Source organism: Dasypus novemcinctus, chromosome 21 (assembly GCF_030445035.2).
Source record: "Dasypus novemcinctus isolate mDasNov1 chromosome 21, mDasNov1.1.hap2, whole genome shotgun sequence".
Classification (NCBI taxonomy): Eukaryota; Metazoa; Chordata; class Mammalia; order Cingulata; family Dasypodidae; genus Dasypus; species Dasypus novemcinctus.
In genome coordinates, this window is record NC_080693.1 from 58,218,225 (window position 1) to 58,234,824 (window position 16,600).

General features: G+C 58.0%; 2 protein-coding genes across 4 annotated transcripts in view; both read left to right on the top strand.

The window, feature by feature from the left end:
- Positions 1–13,611, top strand: part of MLLT6 (MLLT6, PHD finger containing) — a 22,483-nt gene extending 8,872 nt beyond the window's left edge. For 2 of the 3 annotated variants that reach the window (XM_071210632.1, XM_058284140.2), the window contains 12 exons: positions 791–1,010; positions 1,551–2,165; positions 2,547–2,728; positions 2,961–3,069; positions 4,247–4,313; positions 4,515–4,660; positions 5,116–5,301; positions 5,391–5,479; positions 6,597–6,946; positions 7,376–7,466; positions 8,955–9,311; positions 9,823–13,611. In XM_071210632.1, the coding sequence (XP_071066733.1) occupies positions 791–1,010; positions 1,551–2,165; positions 2,547–2,728; positions 2,961–3,069; positions 4,247–4,313; positions 4,515–4,660; positions 5,116–5,301; positions 5,391–5,479; positions 6,597–6,946; positions 7,376–7,466; positions 8,955–9,311; positions 9,823–9,864 (2,454 nt within the window). In that variant the 3' untranslated portion in view covers positions 9,865–13,611. The remainder of the gene's footprint in view (positions 1–790; positions 1,011–1,550; positions 2,166–2,546; positions 2,729–2,960; positions 3,070–4,246; positions 4,314–4,514; positions 4,661–5,115; positions 5,302–5,390; positions 5,480–6,596; positions 6,947–7,375; positions 7,467–8,954; positions 9,312–9,822) is intronic. The other variant, XM_071210633.1, reaches the window with a different exon arrangement.
- Positions 13,612–14,206: 595 nt separating this feature from the next.
- Positions 14,207–16,527, top strand: CISD3 (CDGSH iron sulfur domain 3). Its single transcript, XM_004454930.4, has 4 exons — positions 14,207–14,318; positions 14,664–14,699; positions 15,238–15,357; positions 16,211–16,527. Exons 1-4 carry the CDS (start codon positions 14,271–14,273, stop codon positions 16,388–16,390), a joined length of 384 nt encoding a protein of 127 aa, XP_004454987.2. The 5' UTR covers positions 14,207–14,270; the 3' UTR covers positions 16,391–16,527.
- The last annotated feature ends 73 nt before the right edge of the window (positions 16,528–16,600 follow it).

Genomic DNA, 16,600 nt, shown 5'->3' on the forward strand with positions numbered 1-16,600 from the left:
GAGGTGGAGAGACCTGCCCATTCTAACACAGCCCATCCAGGGCAGTCAGCCAGGCTCACACCCCACTCTATGGACCCCACAGTCCATGCTTCTTCAACCACTGCTCTGCTGTCCTCGGATCACTGGGGGCTTTAGACATGGGGACAGTTCTTTCAGTATAGTGTGGCAACTGTAGACATGGCAGATGTGGGCACCCAGCACCCTGGAAATAAGGACAGGGTGGCTTTTTCCACCCCAGCTATCCAGCAAGGCTTCACAGAAGAGGGGCCTTCTGAGCTGGATTTTGGACGATGTTGAGTGTTTCCCTGGAAGAGTGAGGCTAGGCGCTCCTGGCAGACGCTCAGCCCTTGTAAGCTCAGGTTGTCTAGGAACAGGAGGAAAGGTCAGGAAATGGGGAGTGAGCAAGGAGAGGGGGTGGGAGCTGGAGGGCCCCATTCTCCCAGTGGTTCCTCTTCCCAGCACAGGTCCAGCCCTCCTTACCCTCCCCTCCACCCCCACCTGGCCTGAACGAACAACATCTGAAGAAGGCAGTACAGACCTCAGAACTGTTTTTATCTCTGCCCTGCCATCTGTCTTCCCTACTTCAGTGAAGGGCAGAGCTCTCCCCTCTGCCTCACACCCAGGAAGTTCCACAGCGGCCTCCACCTCCCTGCCCGGAAGTCCTCCATGGAGCCAACTCCCGGCTCTCCCAGTTGAGCCACAGGTCCCATGACCTGCTCCACTCCAGGTGGAATGAGCCCCTGCCCCAGGCAGCCAGTGTTGAGCCTCCCTCTCTCATTCCCTCTCTCAGGTCTCCTCCTGTGCTTCCTCTTCCCACCACGAGGCCGGCAGTCAGGAGACCTCTGAGAGCAGCAGGGACTCAAAGGGGAAAAAGTCTTCCAGCCATAGCCTGAGTCACAAGGGGAAGAAACTGAGCAGCGGGAAAGGTGTGAGCAGCTTTACCTCCGCCTCCTCCGCCTCCTCTTCCTCCTCCTCTTCCTCCTCCTCTGGGGGGCCCTTCCAGCCTGCAGGTGAGTGTGGGGATCCTGGAGGAGGCTGGGAGGGGTCAGCCTTTTGTCCTGCACCTTACTTTGCATGCTAGTTTTGCGTGTTGGTTTGCATTTCATTTGCTTCTTAAATTGACTCAGGAAAAGGATGGGGGTTCCCCCACCAAGTGACTCCTCTCCAGATCCTCCCCTCAGTCCTGGCCTCTGGAGCTGGAATGCTCCCCCCTCCTTCTCTGGATGCACCCCTCCAATCCCTAACAATATCCTTTAGCCCCTACACTTGTGCTGGGAGGTTCCTTTTTAAAGCCTCAATGCTAATGTTACCTCAGCTCATCTTTACAGTGGTCCGGTTCGGTTTGGTCAGTAGGGTGGGGGTAACTCCTCTCTTATTACAGGTGGGGAAGTTGGGAGAGGGGAAGGACTTGCCCCAGGAGGTGGCTGAGCTGGAGCTGGAGACCTGGCTTCTCCAGGCCTGACCAGAACTCCCTCCAGCCATTGCGTTTTGGGAGTGGGAGGGAGCGGGAGGTTCTCCAGTCCACCCGTGACGCCGTCCTCCCTCTGCAGTCTCGTCCCTGCAGAGCTCTCCTGACTTCTCTGCATTCCCCAAGCTGGAGCAGCCAGAGGAGGACAAGTATTCCAAGCCCGTGGCCCCCACCCCGTCAGCACCCCCCTCTCCCTCAGCCCCCGAGCCCCCCAAGGCCGACCTCTTTGAGCAGAAAGTGGTCTTCTCTGGCTTTGGGCCCATCGTGCGCTTCTCCACCACCACCTCTGGTTCAAGCCGAGTCCGGGCCCCCTCCCCTGGAGACTATAAATCCCCCCATGTCTCGGGGTCTGGGGCCTCAGCAGGCACCCACAAGCGGATGCCCACGCTGAGTGCTGCCCCTGCGCCTGCTGAGGAGACCCCTGAGACAAGCCTGAAGGAGAAGAAACATAAAGCCAGCAAGAGGAGCCGCCATGGGCCAGGCCGCCCCAAGGGCAGCCGGAACAAGGAGGGCGCTGGGGGTCTGGCTGCTGCCTCCCTGCCCAGTGCCCAGCTGGCTGGCTTCACCGCCACAGCTGCCTCGCCCTTCTCCGGAGGGTCCCTGGTCAGCTCTGGCCTTGGTGGTTTGGCTTCCCGCACCTTCGGGCCTCCTGGGAACCTACCTAGCCTGAGCCTGGAGTCCCCGCTGCTGGGAGCAGGTTAGTGACTCCTGGGGACAGAGGACACCTCAGGGCCCAGCCAGCTTAGTGAGGTTGACAGAGGCATACACAGGCAGTTAAAGGAAAACATCATAGAAACTGGTCCAGAGGACAGGGGTAAAGGACGGAGGTGACTGTCACCACCAAGATACTCCCCCACACCAGTCTTCTGCATGGTTGTCATGGGAGATCACCTAGTAGGCTTACCAAGTTTTGGGAAGGCACTTAGAAAAGCTAGGAATTCCTCAGGACTGAGCAAGGCATGTCAAGGCAATGTCCCCCAGGTGACAAGTGACATCTTTGCAGCAAGAGGGCTAGACTGGTGTGTGAGGCCAGATCTACTCCTGCCTGAGGGGTCTCCTCTGTGTCCTTGTACTGCAGGCATCTACACCAGTAACAAGGACCCTATCTCCCATGGTGGGGGGATGCTGCGGGCGGTCTGCAGCACTCCCCTCTCTTCCAGCCTGCTGGGGCCCCCAGGGACCGCTGCCCTGCCCCGCCTCAGCCGCTCCCCGTTCACCAGCACCCTCCCCTCCTCCTCTGCTTCTATCTCCACCACTCAGGTGAGGCCTCACTTCTGGGCTCCTTCACTGGGCAGGTGTGGGTGGGCTGCCGGGGACTCCGGCCCTCCATGGGAATCGTGGTTTGTCGGATTGGGCTTGAGCACCCCCAGAACTCTCTCTGGTCCTCTCTCCTCCTCAGCACACTCCTCCCTACCCCCTACCCCAGTACACACAGTTGTGCCCTAAGATCCAAGAATAACCACCTGGCTGGACTCCACCTCCTTTCCCTCAGGTGTTTTCTCTGGCTGGCTCTACCTTTAGCCTCCCTTCTACCCACATCTTTGGAACCCCCGTGGGCACCGTTAACCCCCTCCTCACCCAAGCTGAGAGCAGCCACACAGGTATGCGAGTCTCCAGCCCCATTCCCCCCTTTCTTCTCAAAGGCCGCCGGGGGGGGGGGGGGGGGGGGGGGGGGAGGGGACCATCACATGCATGAGGCCCCTCCCTCTGGCCATTGCCACCCTGCAAAAAAAAAAAAGTAGTTTCATACCCTACAAACCAGGGTACATCATTAGCTGAGGGGGGAGGGCAAAGCAGAATTATGCTCCATCTCAAAAGAAACAGATCACTTGCTCAAGGCAATTGAAAAAGGGAACGGCAGAGCCTGGGCTCAAATTCCGAAGCCCAGTACCCTTCCCGCTGCACCCAAACCCCCTCCGTGGCCTCCGAGTGTGCCCTTGCCTTCTCGTTGGGCTCAGCTTTTCGAGTTGACAGAGGTCCCACCAGCTGGGCGACCTGCTTCCGGATATTTCGGGGTTAAAGGGGCGGGCCACAAGCTCCTTCCCTCTCCCTGGAGAGTCAGCCCCGCCCCAGGGAGCTGATTAGCGCAGAGACAACGCCTGTCAGGCGGGGGGCGGGGCTTGCTGCGCCGCCCCCCCCTGTGCAGTTGGCCTTAAAGCAGCGGAGTCGATTCCAGGTTGAAGACCTGACAGAGTAGGGTGAGACCACATTTTCCAAAACCCAAATCGGGATTCTGTGGCCCAGCGAGGGGTGTTGCCTTCTGACTTGTGAGTTTATGAATATGAAAAATTATAAAAGTCATACAAAGGTCATCGTAATAGGTACGACTGAGAGCTTGCTGCACGTGAGCTCAACCCTCCAGCCAAGCCTTCACATTTATAACTTTGACTCCTCACAACAGTCACTCCAGGGAAGTTAGTCACATGCCCAAGGCCACACAGAGAATAAGTGTCCGGCTCAGGTTCAACCCAGGTCTGTCTCAACCCCAAATTCCTAGAGCTCTTAAACTCCTAGGAAAGAAATTATGGGGACCTGAAGGCAGCGCCAGGCTCTTTGCCTAGAGAAAGAGGACGAGACCAGATCCCACTGCCTCACCTCCCAAGGGGCCAGTTTCCAAGCCAGGGCTCTCCACGCTTTCCGTCCTAGAATTGCGAGTCTGGGGTTGGGAGATCGTGGGGAAGGGGATCTGCGGTCCCAGATCCCCTCACCTCCCGGGCAGGGACCGGTAAGGCAGAGCACCACTCCCCCGCTGATCCCTGCCCTCCTTCTCCTTCCAAGAGCCAGACCTGGAGGACTGCAGCTTCCGGTGTCGGGGGACCTCCCCCCAGGAGAGTTTGTCTTCCATGTGAGGGGGGGCTCGAGGGAGGGGGTGGAGGGACACTCGAGGGAGGCGTGGGGCGGGGAGGCGGGCATGGGGGAAGGCGAGGACCGCGGGAGACCTACTGGAACCCCTGGTGGGGAGAGGACGGGAGGGAGACCGGAGTGGGGGCCCGAGGTAAGCCTGAGCCCGAGGTAAGCCTGAGCCCGGTTCTGCCTTCTGAACCAGGTCCCCCATCAGCAGCCTCCCTGCACTCTTCGACCAGTCGGCGTCGGCACCCTGCGGAGGTGGCCAGTTAGACCCCGCGGCCCCCGGGACCACTAACATGGAGCAGCTGCTGGAGAAACAGGGCGACGGCGAGGCCGGCATCAACAGTGAGGAGGGTGGCTCCGGGCTGGGAGGCCCCCCTAGGACACCAGCCTTGTCACTTTTCTCTGAGGTCCCCAGACTTGAGCAAGATTCCCTCCTAGGCCCCAGCCTGAGCTCTCGCCCAGCCCGGGCCTCTCCTTTAACCCCTGGCCACGCCCGCTCGGCCTCCCACCCGTGGCCTTCCTCGCCCCCAGGTCCTGCGTAAGCCCCAACTTACGCCCGCCCCTTTTTCCGAGCCTCAGGCCCCGCCCTTGGTCCTCACACCCTCGGCTTCCCAGGCCTGGGCTCCCGAGCTCTCCTGTGTCCCTCCCTGGGCCTGCGCCTTCTAAGTCCCTGCTGGCGACCCCTGTAGCCCCACTCCTCTTTTCCGCACCAGCCCCGCCCTCCGGGCCCCGCCTCCGCCTTTGCCCCGCCTCTCCGGGCCCGGCGGGGCTCAGGCTCTGTCGCCTGTTCTCCGCAGTTGTGGAGATGCTGAAAGCGCTGCATGCGCTGCAGAAGGAAAACCAACGGCTGCAGGAGCAGATCCTGAGCCTGACGGCCAAGAAGGAACGGCTGCAGATTCTCAACGTGCAGCTCTCCGTGCCCTTTCCTGCCCTGCCTGCTGCCAACGGCCCTTGCCCTGGCCCCTACGGCCTGCCTCCCCAGGGTGAGTGAATCCCTCCAAGCCCGGGACTTGGCACCTCTGCCGGGTGGACCGAACTGCCCTGACCTCCCTCCCTGATCCCCTTCCCTCAGCCGGCAGCAGCGACTCCTTGAGCACCAGCAAGAGCCCCCCAGGGAAGAACAGCCTCGGCCTGGACAACTCCCTGTCCACGTCCTCAGAGGTGGGTGCTGCAGAGGAGGAAGCAAGCTCCAGGGCCCCCTGGTCCCATCTCTGCACTGCAGCTAGTAGAGGCTGGGCAGTGACATGATGGTGGAGCGACCGATTGGTTGATCAATTCATTTATTAAACAAGTAGCACTTATTAAGTGCCTACTTTGTGCCAGGCACAGGTTAAGCATTGAGTGAACAAAGTGGACACAGTCCTGTGTCTGAAGACAGACCAAGGAAACAATAATCAGTTACAAACTGGAAGAAGTTCTAAGCAGAGAAGAACTCGAGGGCTGTAAAGGAGAATTGGCAGGGAGGGACTTCTGCAGAGAAGGTGGTTAGAGAAGGCCTCTTTGAGAATTATTTGTGAAAGGTTATTATAGCGCCTCACACAAAATAATCCCTGTGGTGGTGGCTGGGGTAGCAGTTGCCCCTCCTCGCACTGTGGTTCTTACGAATCAGATTCGGTTCTTGTTGTCTGCCGCTCATTAAGGGTGTGACTGGCAGTAAAAACCATCACAATAACTTACGCTCTTGCACACCTCTGCTTTGTCAGGCCCTGTGCTGAGTTTTTTAATGCATTGATCATGTAGTCTTCACAGTAACCCCATGGACTAGGTACTCCTATTAGCCTCATTTATGAGTGAGGAATATGAGAGAATGTGGTTGAGCCCAACGTCACAGAAACCATTCAACTGTGGAGGTAGAATTTGAACTTGAACCTTTCACTCCAGCTGCTGTGCTCTTTGCCTGCAGACTTATTTAACCTGTCTAAGAAATCAGTGGCTTCACGCATAGACTGAATAACAAGATAATAGAGGACACACGCTAAACTCTGGGTGTGGTTTACCAGACAGTCGCGTTGTCATTGTCATGTGTATTAAACAAGGATGATGAGGGGTTGCTGGCTTCCCTGGAAGTGCTTGGGAAACGTGACTCATGAAAACTATTTGGATTTTTAACCTTCATCTCTGGGCCTTGCTTCTTCCTCCTAGGTGGCTCTGCCTGGGGCTGGAGGTGGGGTGGGGTGGCTGTAATCTGTGAGAGTGCTGGTGGGTGCTGGGCCAGGGGCCAGAAGGGTCCTGCTGGCCCCTTGCCCCTCTGACCCCTCCCTTCCCCCTCCCTCCCCAGGACCCGCACTCAGGCTGCCCAAGCCGCAGCAGCTCGTCGCTGTCCTTCCACAGCACGCCCCCACCGCTGCCCCTGCTCCAGCAGAGCCCCGCTACTCTGCCCTTGGCCCTGCCTGGGGCCCCTGCCCCGCTCCCGCCCCAGCCACAGAATGGGTTGGGCCGGGCACCTGGGGCAGCGGGGCTGGGGGCCATGCCCATGGCTGAGGGGCTGCTGGGGGGGCTGGCGGGCAGTGGGGCCCTGCCCCTCAATGGGCTCCTGGGAGGGTTGAATGGGGCTGCTGCCCCCACCCCTCCAGGCTTGAGCCAGACTGGCGGGGCCCCCACGCTGCAGCTGCCAGGTTGTCTCAACAGGTGAGGGGGGAGTCAGCCCTGGGGACGGGAATGGGGGAGGCTGACTCAGGGAGGGATTTTCCCCTAACAGTCACATTTCTAAGAAAAGAAAAATGTCCTCCAGTCTTACCGGGTATCGAACCCTAGTAGGCACAGATACGTCCGTTCCCTAGATCATTGCTGTAAGTCCCTTCTGTATGGTAGCTCTCCAGGGATAAAATGTCCTATGCACACCTTGTTCCCTAATCTAGGTTTTCATCCTGGAAAGTTCTTCCTCTAACTTGCATCCTTCCCTCTCTGAACTTAGTCTCTTTTCTCTTTAGACCTGTACAAATACATATCCCTGCATCTCTCCACTGGGGATTGAGGGGATCTGGGAGCCTGGTGGGGGGTGGGTAGGAGTGCTGCCCTGTCCCTTCCCCACCATCTGTGTTTTGTCCCCTGCCTCAGCCTGACCGAGCAGCAGAGACACCTCCTTCAGCAGCAAGAGCAGCAGCTTCAGCAACTCCAGCAGCTCCTGGCCTCCCCACAGCTGACCCCAGTAAGTTCCCCTCCGTCCCCAGCCAGCTCAGAAACCCTCCCTGCTCTCCTTCCTCCAGCTCTGCCTGGCAGGGCCCTTCTCAAGAGCATCTGGACCAGCTTGGGAAGAGTGGGAGGGAGGGAGGGAGGCACCAGGCCTGGCCGAGAAGGAGCCTGGGCCACTGGGGCTGGGCCTGTATGGGGCAGGGGTGGAGGGGGCAGGGTAAGGATTGTTATCAGGGCCCCCCTGGGCTTTGGGGAGGGGAAACCCTCGGCTGAGAGCACTTTTCTAAAAAATAACTTTATTTCAAATTTAGAAAAATAAAATAATAGAAAAGGGCAGCTCAACAAATTATGGAAGCATTAATCCTAAAAAGTTCTGTCCTGTTTTGCTGCATCTTCTTCTTTTGCCCGCTTCTGTTGTCAGTGGCATAGGAATCTCTGTTTCTTTTTGTGCGCCATTCCTAGGCTGGCTGCACTTTCTTTCGCACTGGGCGGCTCTCCTTATGGGGAGGACTCCTTGCACATGGGGCTCTCCTACGCAGGGGACACCCCTGTGTGGCAGGGCACTCCTTGCGGGCATCAGCACTGCGCATGGGCCAGCTCCACACGGGTCAAGGAGGCCTGGGGTTTGAACCGTGGACCTCCCATGTGGTAGATGGATGCCCTAACCACTGGGCCAAGTCCACTTCCCTGTCCTGTTTGTAGTAAGGAGGTCTAGAGGGTGTCAAGGGCCCAGTTCCTGAGCATCCCATTCCCAGCCACAAGGATTTTCCAGGGCTTTGTGGGGAAGAGGCTGAGCAGGTGGTATCCATACCCCCAACCAGAGCAGGTGCCTTTGGCTCTGTCTTGTATGTTGGGTCCTGCTAAGGGAGTTCTGCCTTTTGAAAATGAAAGAGGTGGGGAAAACTGGAAAACTAAGCATTTTCATATAAAGAAACATTAGAAAGATACATAAGGAACCATTTCAGTTGGTTAGCTTCAGGGGCAGATGGGGACAGGGTAGGAGCAAGGCTTCTTAATGTCAACCTTGATGAGTTGTTTTGATTTTTGGAATGCTGAGACTGCTTTACCTATTCAGAACAAAAATAATCTTTAATGAAGACAAAACCATAAAAAGAGGGGGAGTTGAAAACCATTGACCTAGTTTAGTGGTTCTCATCTTGGGGTGATACCACCCGTGGGACCATTTTTAATTGTGCCTAAGGCCACACAGAGAATAAGTGTCAGGCTCTTATTCTGACTGCTATTTAGTAGGCAGGGCCAGGGCTCTTGCCCTTGGCCGACAGAGCCTCAGTTGACAAACGCTGATGGGTACAAGCCCTTTCTTGTCCTGATGGGGAGACTGAGACCCAAAGCAAGGAGGTGGAAACAGAACCTTGACTGTCTCCCAAGTCTCCTGCCTCATGGTTCTGCTGTGATGGGAGGGGGCCCAGGCCAAGCAGAGCAGGCTAGCAGTGGGGAAGAGACCCGGAGCCCACCAGCCACTGTGCAGTCTGTCCCCTTACAGGAACACCAGACTGTTGTCTACCAGATGATCCAGCAGATCCAACAGAAGCGGGAGCTGCAGCGGCTGCAGATGGCCGGGGGCTCCCAGCTGCCCATGGCCAGCCTGCTGGCAGGAAGCTCGACCCCTCTGCTGTCCGCGGGCACCCCTGGCCTGCTGCCCACGGCGTCTGCCCCACCCCTGCTGCCCGCGGGAGCCCTGGTGGCCCCCTCACTGGGCAACAACACAAGCCTCATGGCCGCAGCAGCTGCGGCAGCAGCAGTAGCAGCAGCAGGTGGACCTCCAGTCCTCACTGCCCAGACCAACCCCTTTCTCAGCCTTTCGGGGGCAGACGGAAGTGGCAGTGGCCCCAAAGGAGGGGTGAGTATGGGGTCTGCGGCCCGCTCCTCTCCCTTCGCAGGGAGGGCAGAGGAGGTTTCAGGTGTATCAGCAGGAGGAGGAAGCAAGCAACCACTTGGTCAGCAAAGCTCTGGCAGGTACCCTGCCGTGGACCCCAGGGCCTCTGCTAGCATGAGAGTGCCCTTGTGCAGACCTGAGAAAGATACTCCTATGGGCCAAAAGTGAAAGGACCAATTAGAAAAGGGCATTCATCCCTGAATGAGCCAGTTAAAAAGATGGCCCTCTGGGTGCCTTCCTGTCAGGGTGCACAGCCCAGGCCTGGCTCCTGTCTGCTCAGTGCCCTCATGCAGGGCACCCTTCCCACACCCAGATGCTGGCCCTGGTGTGCCCTGCCAGAGCCCAGGCCAGAGGATTCAGCTGGCCTCCTCTTTTGCACCCTGCAGCCGCTTTCTTGGCCCAGAACCCTGACCTCAACTGGGCTGTCTGCACCAGGCAACTTCCCAAACCCCAGCCTCCCTTCCTCTCTTTCCAGACCACTGACAAAGGAGCCTCGGCCAACCAGGAAAAAGGTTAAATCTACCCAGGTCCCTCCTGACCCCCCAAGTAGAAGGGACAGATCCTGGCCTGAGGGGTCCTAGCCTGGAGCAAGCACCCACGCCCAGACACTGGAGAGCCGGGGCCCACATGCATGCTGAGGCCCAGGGAGTGGCGGGGACTCCTGGTGCCAAGGACTGAGACCGAGAGGGGGGCCCCTTCCACACCTGGCCCTGACCCCCTTGTGAGAGGCACCAAGGGCAGACAGACTCTAAGCCCACCTAGGAGTCCCCACCCTCAGCAGATATCTCGGGATCCCCTAGAGAGCAAGGTGGGCTTGGCCTAAGTGGGAGGTTGAGGTTGGACCCGCCACATTAGACGGATCAGCACTTGGGTGGGGGAAGTGGAGGGGGAGGCCCTGGGCAGGCCCTACCCAATGTGGGACTCTAGAAAGGAAGAAGGGGTGGCTGGGATTTTCCTGCAGTTTCTTCCCAACCTGGGCAGATGGCAGAAGGAGGGATCCAAGGATGGTTCCTCACTGCCCTCCCCGCCCCCAGCAAGGGGCCCAAGCTGAACGTGTAAAATCCCAGAGATTGGGGGGCTGAGGAAGGGCGAATAGCAGCAAACTCAGCCCGAGCTCCTCACCTCTTGCGCGCCCCACCCCCCCTTGGTGCCCCTGCCCCTTGTTTGCACTATTGGAATTAGGAGTGCTGAGGGTGGGGAAATGGAGCCGTGTGACTCACAAAGTGCGGGTGCATGTGTGTGTATGTGCGTGCGTGGGTGTGTGTGTGTCTCCCCTGGACCTGGGGCAGCTGAGGAAGGAGCACTGGCTGCTGAGTGAGGCAGCAGTTCCCAGCTCTTATTTGCACCCTCCCCACCTCACCAACTTTGGTCCCCTTTGGGGGCATGAAAGGTTAACAAAAACCAGACCACCCTGCAAGGTTGGAGAGTAGCTGGGGGCTTTGAATCAGGGTAATGGCCCCCCTGCCTTCCCCATACCCCAGGCCCCAAAGGTCTCCCTCAGTGCTCCCTCAGGGCCCCCTCCCCCACTGAGAGTCGGTCTTGCTTCCCTGGCACAAGGGTGGCCCAGGGATTGGGGGAGGGGGCCGGGGAGGGTCAAGTGCCCCTTCCCTTCGTGGAAGCCACCCTCTTAGAATATAGCCAGCCCGCCTCCCCGAACCCCATCCTCACCCCCACCAACCAGGGGAGATGTTTAAGCTGACCTAGCAACTGTCCCCTCACCCACCAGCTATTTCCCCAGGGTGTAGTGGTCTTCTCACCTTAAAAAGAGTCCCCACCTACCCAGGGCCACCAGCCCCGAGGGGCCCGTGGGAGCTTCAGGAGAGCGGCGAGGGTGAAGCCTGCGTATGTGTTTCAGTTGCACTGGGGTTGGAGCCAGGGCCGGGCACTTCCAGCCTTCCCTGGAGCTCGTGTCTTGTCAGTCTCTTTGCATGTGTGGAATTTTTTGTGTGTGTTTCTGTTTGGGTTTTTTGTTGTTGTTGGCTTTTTTTTTTTTTTTTAATAAAGAAAAGAAGATGTGTATATTTTTGGCAATGACAGAAACGTAGTGCAGATATATTTTTGCCTGTGCTGCTCAACTGGTTTTTTTCTGATACTGAAAATAATATTAATATTCCTGTTGATAAGACTTTGTAAGACGTTAGGGAGCAGATAATGGAAGGGGGGGGTGGGAACCCTTCAGAGGCGATTTCTTAGGCACTTGCAAGGGCTTGGGGGTGGGGGGAGGAGTTTGATGACCTCAGAAATACTCACTTTTTATTAATGCTAAATATCAGTTAGAAAGAAATGATAGCATTCAGCATTTTATTCATTTTTATCTATTTTAACTCCCTGCCCCAAACCACTGAAGAAAAAAAAAAAAACTTGCAGAGATTCTTAGAAGTGTTACTCACTGACACCCACGCCCTTGCCTGAGACCGGCCTACTTAGGGCTAGAGTTAACTTCTGCCCTGGATGGGGCGGGGAGCAAATCCACTCCTAGGCTGCTGCAGCTGAGAAGTCCAAAAGATTTAGTGCACTGGACCCAAGACCTCCCCTCCTTCCTGCCCCAACCCCCCCCCACCATGTTTCTGCCTTCCCCCACCCAGGGAGTCGCCAGCTTCGCAAGCTCTTGGCATTCCCCAGCCTGGGGTGCTGTGCCAACTCGTCAGGTTAGATTTGAAGAAGGGGCCCAGATGGGTATGGATTGGTGCCCACCCCCCTGATTGGGGCAAAGCACGAGGGAGGCAGTGGCATTTCTTTCTTTTGAGAGAGCGTAATAGGAAAGGTTCGCAGGAGGGAGCAGGATTCCAGGGCTGGAGGATAGCTGTAATGGCTTCACCCTCTCCCAGCTGCAGTCCCTTCTGGAGGATGCATTTGGAGGGGGGATGGTAGGGGACTCCGATTTGTAGATGTCTCTAGGGGAGGGAAAGGATGTGGTTTGAGGGGCGGGAAGCAAATGCATGAGAGTGGAGCTGCTGCGGTGTGTTAAGGGTGGAGGAGGTGTGAGGGGGATGTGTGCCCAGAGCCAGTGTGTCCAGCCTTGGGGTCTCAACTGGGCTGTGTCAAAGCTGGAAGGAACCTGTTTTTAGGGCTTGTGTGAGCCAGCACCTGGCTTCACAGGTGACCGCTCCAAGCCTTGAGGGGCAGGGGCTTGGCCAGCCCTCAGGACCCTGGCCTCCCGGTCCTCGGTTCTCTGCCCCACTGCAGCACCTCCATGTGGCCAGCTCTGTCCCTGTGTGTGTGACGTGTGTGATGTGTGAGTGCAGGACTGTGTCCCAGATTGGAGGGCATCTATGTAGCACTGACTGTCTTAGCTCAGAGCTGACGGATCCTCTTCCTAGACAATGACACTTTAAAGGTTGCCTTTTTTTTTTTTTTTAACTGTCTCATTAGTTTTTGTGGGGCTTTTCCTCCTGGGTCTTATGCTGCCTCCAGGTGCCCTTACAGGGAGGCCCACGAGGGGATCCCAAAGGCTTCCTTCTCCACCCATCCCTGTACTGGTTCCAGGGCAGCACCAGGGATGCCGGCCTGAGGCAGGAAGGGCCTAGAACAGTGAGGGGCCAGAGCCAAGGCCAGCCCTGAGAATGGGTGCCATCTTCCCCAACCTTGCCTTTCCCAAACTGGAAATGCAGACACATTTTCAAAACTCCAGGCACCCACCAGCTTTGATCTTCCATGGTGGTGGGAAGGGGGAGAGCACTTGCTCCCAGTTCTCCTTACATCTCAGCCTCTTTTCCTGGGGAGAGGTGCCTGGAAGGATCAAGGTAACTTCGGTTGGGAATTTGGAGGCAGGTGGGTGCAGTCGCTTTGAAGCCCGAGCCATGTCCATCCAGGTTGGGGTGTGTCCAGCGCCAACCACTTTGTCTACTGAACCACTTGATCTACTGAAAAGTGGGGGACTGAATTGGTGCCCTCATTCTCCGTTGTTCACTTTCTCCTTTTCCTCCAGTTCAGCTTGGAACTTGAGTGGTGGGAATGGAGGTCCAAACCCTGGCTCCCACCTCCACACCCCTCTCTTTCATCCTAGCCTGTCTCCCATGTAGCATCCCCTTCCTAGGGGAGCAGAGAGGGACGGGAAGCCAGAGTTTGCAAACCCAGGGGCTCCTTTTTCATTCTTTCTAAAAACCACCTTTATATCCTCAGCCCAAAAGGCAATGGCCCCCAGCCTGGAATTGTGCATATCCCAATCTTGTATCTTTGTATAACGGATGTTATTTGTACGAAGGGCAGTTCGTAAACAGCACTTGTTCTTTTAATAAAAGAATGTTTTACAAAAAAAAAAAAAGAGACCGTGCTTTGTTCGGTTTTATTGACGGGAAGGGGGTGGGGGTGGGGGCAATTCTAGGCGCCTACGGAGGGGAGGAGAGGGTTGAAGGTCGTGGGTCTGTGAGGTCTCTTTCAGCCATTAGAACGGAGTTCACAAACCAGCGTGCAGAAACGCCCGGGGCGCACATTGACCCCACCCCCACGGGCGCAATCTCAGGTCGGGGCGGGCCCTAGGTGACGGGGTGTACCCGACTGCGCTGACACGAACACTGCCTCACACCGCAGGCGACAGCGGCTCCCGGGAAGGTGCGCCCTCGCCCCCGCCCCGCCCCCACAAGCCCTCCCAAACTTAACTGGGGCGGGGAGGGCCCGCAGGAGGCGCAGGCCGGGGAACCCGCCAGTCAGCGCGGTCATCCGCAGACAGGCCGACACCGAAGGGGGCGCCAGGAGAGCCCCCTCTACACCCCCACGGGATCCCGGGGAGCCTGCCGGGCGGGAACCTCCGCTCGGCTTCCGGCGGCTGGGGCTGGGCCGGACCCCGCAGAAGTCCGGGCGGCGGCTTCCGGAGGCGAGGCCGGGCCGGCGGGGAGGCGGAGGGACGCCGGAAGGTGACCCGCGAGCGGGGCGGTGCGGGGCGGGGGGCGGAGCCGGCTCGGCGCTGCGGCGGGGCGGGCGGCCATGGGCGGCCCGGCGGTGATCGTGCGGCCCGCGGCGCGCGGCGCCTGGGTGAGCTTCACCCCGGGCGCGGCCGGTCGTCTCGTCCCTGGTCCCCTGGCCCAGCGTCCCCTTCCTTCAGGCCTTCCATCCCAGTCCCGCCGCCCCCCTCCGCGAGCGGCCCGCAGCCCTCTGCTCGGCGCGCCCGCAGCAGCGTCTGCCTGAGCCCCTACTGGGTGCCAGGGCCTGCCCAAAGTCCTTGCTCTGATTATACCCCTTTTTCTCTCATCTCGCCTATCTCCCTTTAGACCCGTTATTTCTTCCCTCCCAGACCGCTTCCCTCGTCCTCCCATTTCCATTGATTTTATTTTTCTGTTTCCAAACTGCCGTCTCTCACTATGCTTGTGTGCCTTGCAGAAGCTGAACCAGAGGCGAGACATTTCCTCTTGGCTGGTAAGTACCCCAGCTTTCCCTCCTGGCCCAGAGACCTCAAGTGATAGAGACCTGGGAATGGAATGGAGTGGAGAAAGGGTAGCACCCTGCTCTGCAGATGCCAGCATCCACACATCCTCCGGCTCTGCCCATGGTCACTTCCTGTCACCCCAATGACCCCAAGGGAGGTGGGCTAATCCAGGGGTCCCAGGGCAGAAGCCAAGTGCCAAGTGACCCTGCGCTGGGAACAGCAGTGCCAGGTAAGGCAGGCCTTGCCTTAGGGCTGATGGATCCCAGCCCTCTTCCCTTCCTAGCACCCAGGGTGGAGCCAGGCCTGACTCAGTGCCTACATGACCTTGAAATCTCTTCCCTCTGGAGCTCAGGGTCCTTCTGGTGTCCTAAGGGGACTGTCCCTGCATGGTGGCATCAGGTCCAAGACCCAAGGAGGAAGCCTGCCACGGGCAAGGACCAGGGGGAGATGAACTTGGCCATAGGTAGGAAAGGCCTTCCAGGGGCTTTGAGAGGCTGGCCCTGAGCGCCACACCTTCTCTTTCCACAGGCCCAATGGTTCCCCAGAGTCCCAGCCAAGTCTGTTGTGGCCTTGAAAACGCCCATCAAAGTGGAGCTGGTGGCTGGGAAAACCTATAGGTGGTGTGTGTGTGGCCGCAGCAAGAAGCAGGTGAGGCCCAATATCCCTTCCCTTTGACATGATGTCCCTGGTTGGGAACAGCATGGTCATCTCCTGCCATCTCCCACTCTACATTTTCCTCTTCCCACACATAACCAAGGGGCCAATGGGAAGAATACTCCCAGGCCCACGCCCCCAGTGGCCTTGAGCACACTTGTTCCTGTCCAACTACCCCGCCCCGCTGGCGGTCTCGGGGCCTGGCTCTAGCTCTGCCACAGCTAGCCAGCCGCAGCACCTCTCTGGGCCTGCCTCCATCACCCAGTCTGCTTGAGCCGCCTCCAGAATGGACAGGGAGTTAACAGCGCACCAGCTGCGCCTCCCTCCTTCCCTCCCACATCCACCCCAGGCCCTGTTGTTTCCTGGAGCCAAAAAGAATCGATACCAGTCTTCCAGCGCTGTGATGCACCCAGGCAGCTCTCCAACCCAGAGACGTGTATACTCCACGGAGAACATGGGCAAGGAAATGAATTTCATGAGCCAGTGGAGACTCAGCCATTTAAAAATAATAAAATATGTACACTAATCAGCGTACATATTGCTGACACTGCAGGTCCCATTTCACCTTGAAAATTGTCCGTGTCCTGCCCATCTTGGTCCCCTAGAGATTAATGCCGTAAAGACTAACACTTATAGGTGGAGTGTATAATGTCCCTTAGTAGCCTTACTTCCTCATGACAACTCTACTCTTACCCCGCCGCACTACAAATGAGAGAGGTAAGTTGGCTGGTTAGCAGGAACCTAGATAGTCTAACCCTGGACCTGAGCCCAGATCACTGTGCCCTTCATGGAACCTGGCCTGCCCCAGCCAGCGGGGCCAGGTCTCTGATGAGTCTTCCTCCACCAGCCCTTCTGTGATGGCTCCCACTTCTTCCAACGCACTGGCCTATCCCCACTCAAGTTCAAGGCCCAGGAGACCCGCACGGTGGCCCTCTGTACCTGCAAGGCCACGCAGAAGCCCCCGTACTGTGATGGCACCCACAGAAGTGAGCGGATACAGAAGGCAGAAGTGGGCTCCCCGCTCTGAGGCCTTGGCTCCAGGCCTCTGGCAGTTGCCCCCTTTGTGGAGAAGGAAACTTTATTGCTGGTTCAAGAAGGGACCATCCAGGGACCCCGGAAGCCACACTGGAAGCAGATGGCATTAAACGAGCATGTCCATCCAGACGATGATCTTGTGGTCACTGGGGAGGTGCCTGTCCTCCCCCTGCTCAACTTTCACCTGAGTGCAGGCTGAGGG

Coding starts and splice junctions, on each gene's coding strand:
- CISD3 (XM_004454930.4), top strand. CDS start 14,271: ATGGGCGGCCCGGCGGTGATCGTGCGGCCCGCGGCGCGCGGCGCCTGG. Junction 14,319..14,663: donor CCGCGGCGCGCGGCGCCTGG/GTGAGCTTCACC, acceptor TGTGCCTTGCAG/AAGCTGAACCAGAGGCGAGA. Junction 15,358..16,210: donor GTGGCCGCAGCAAGAAGCAG/GTGAGGCCCAAT, acceptor TTCCTCCACCAG/CCCTTCTGTGATGGCTCCCA.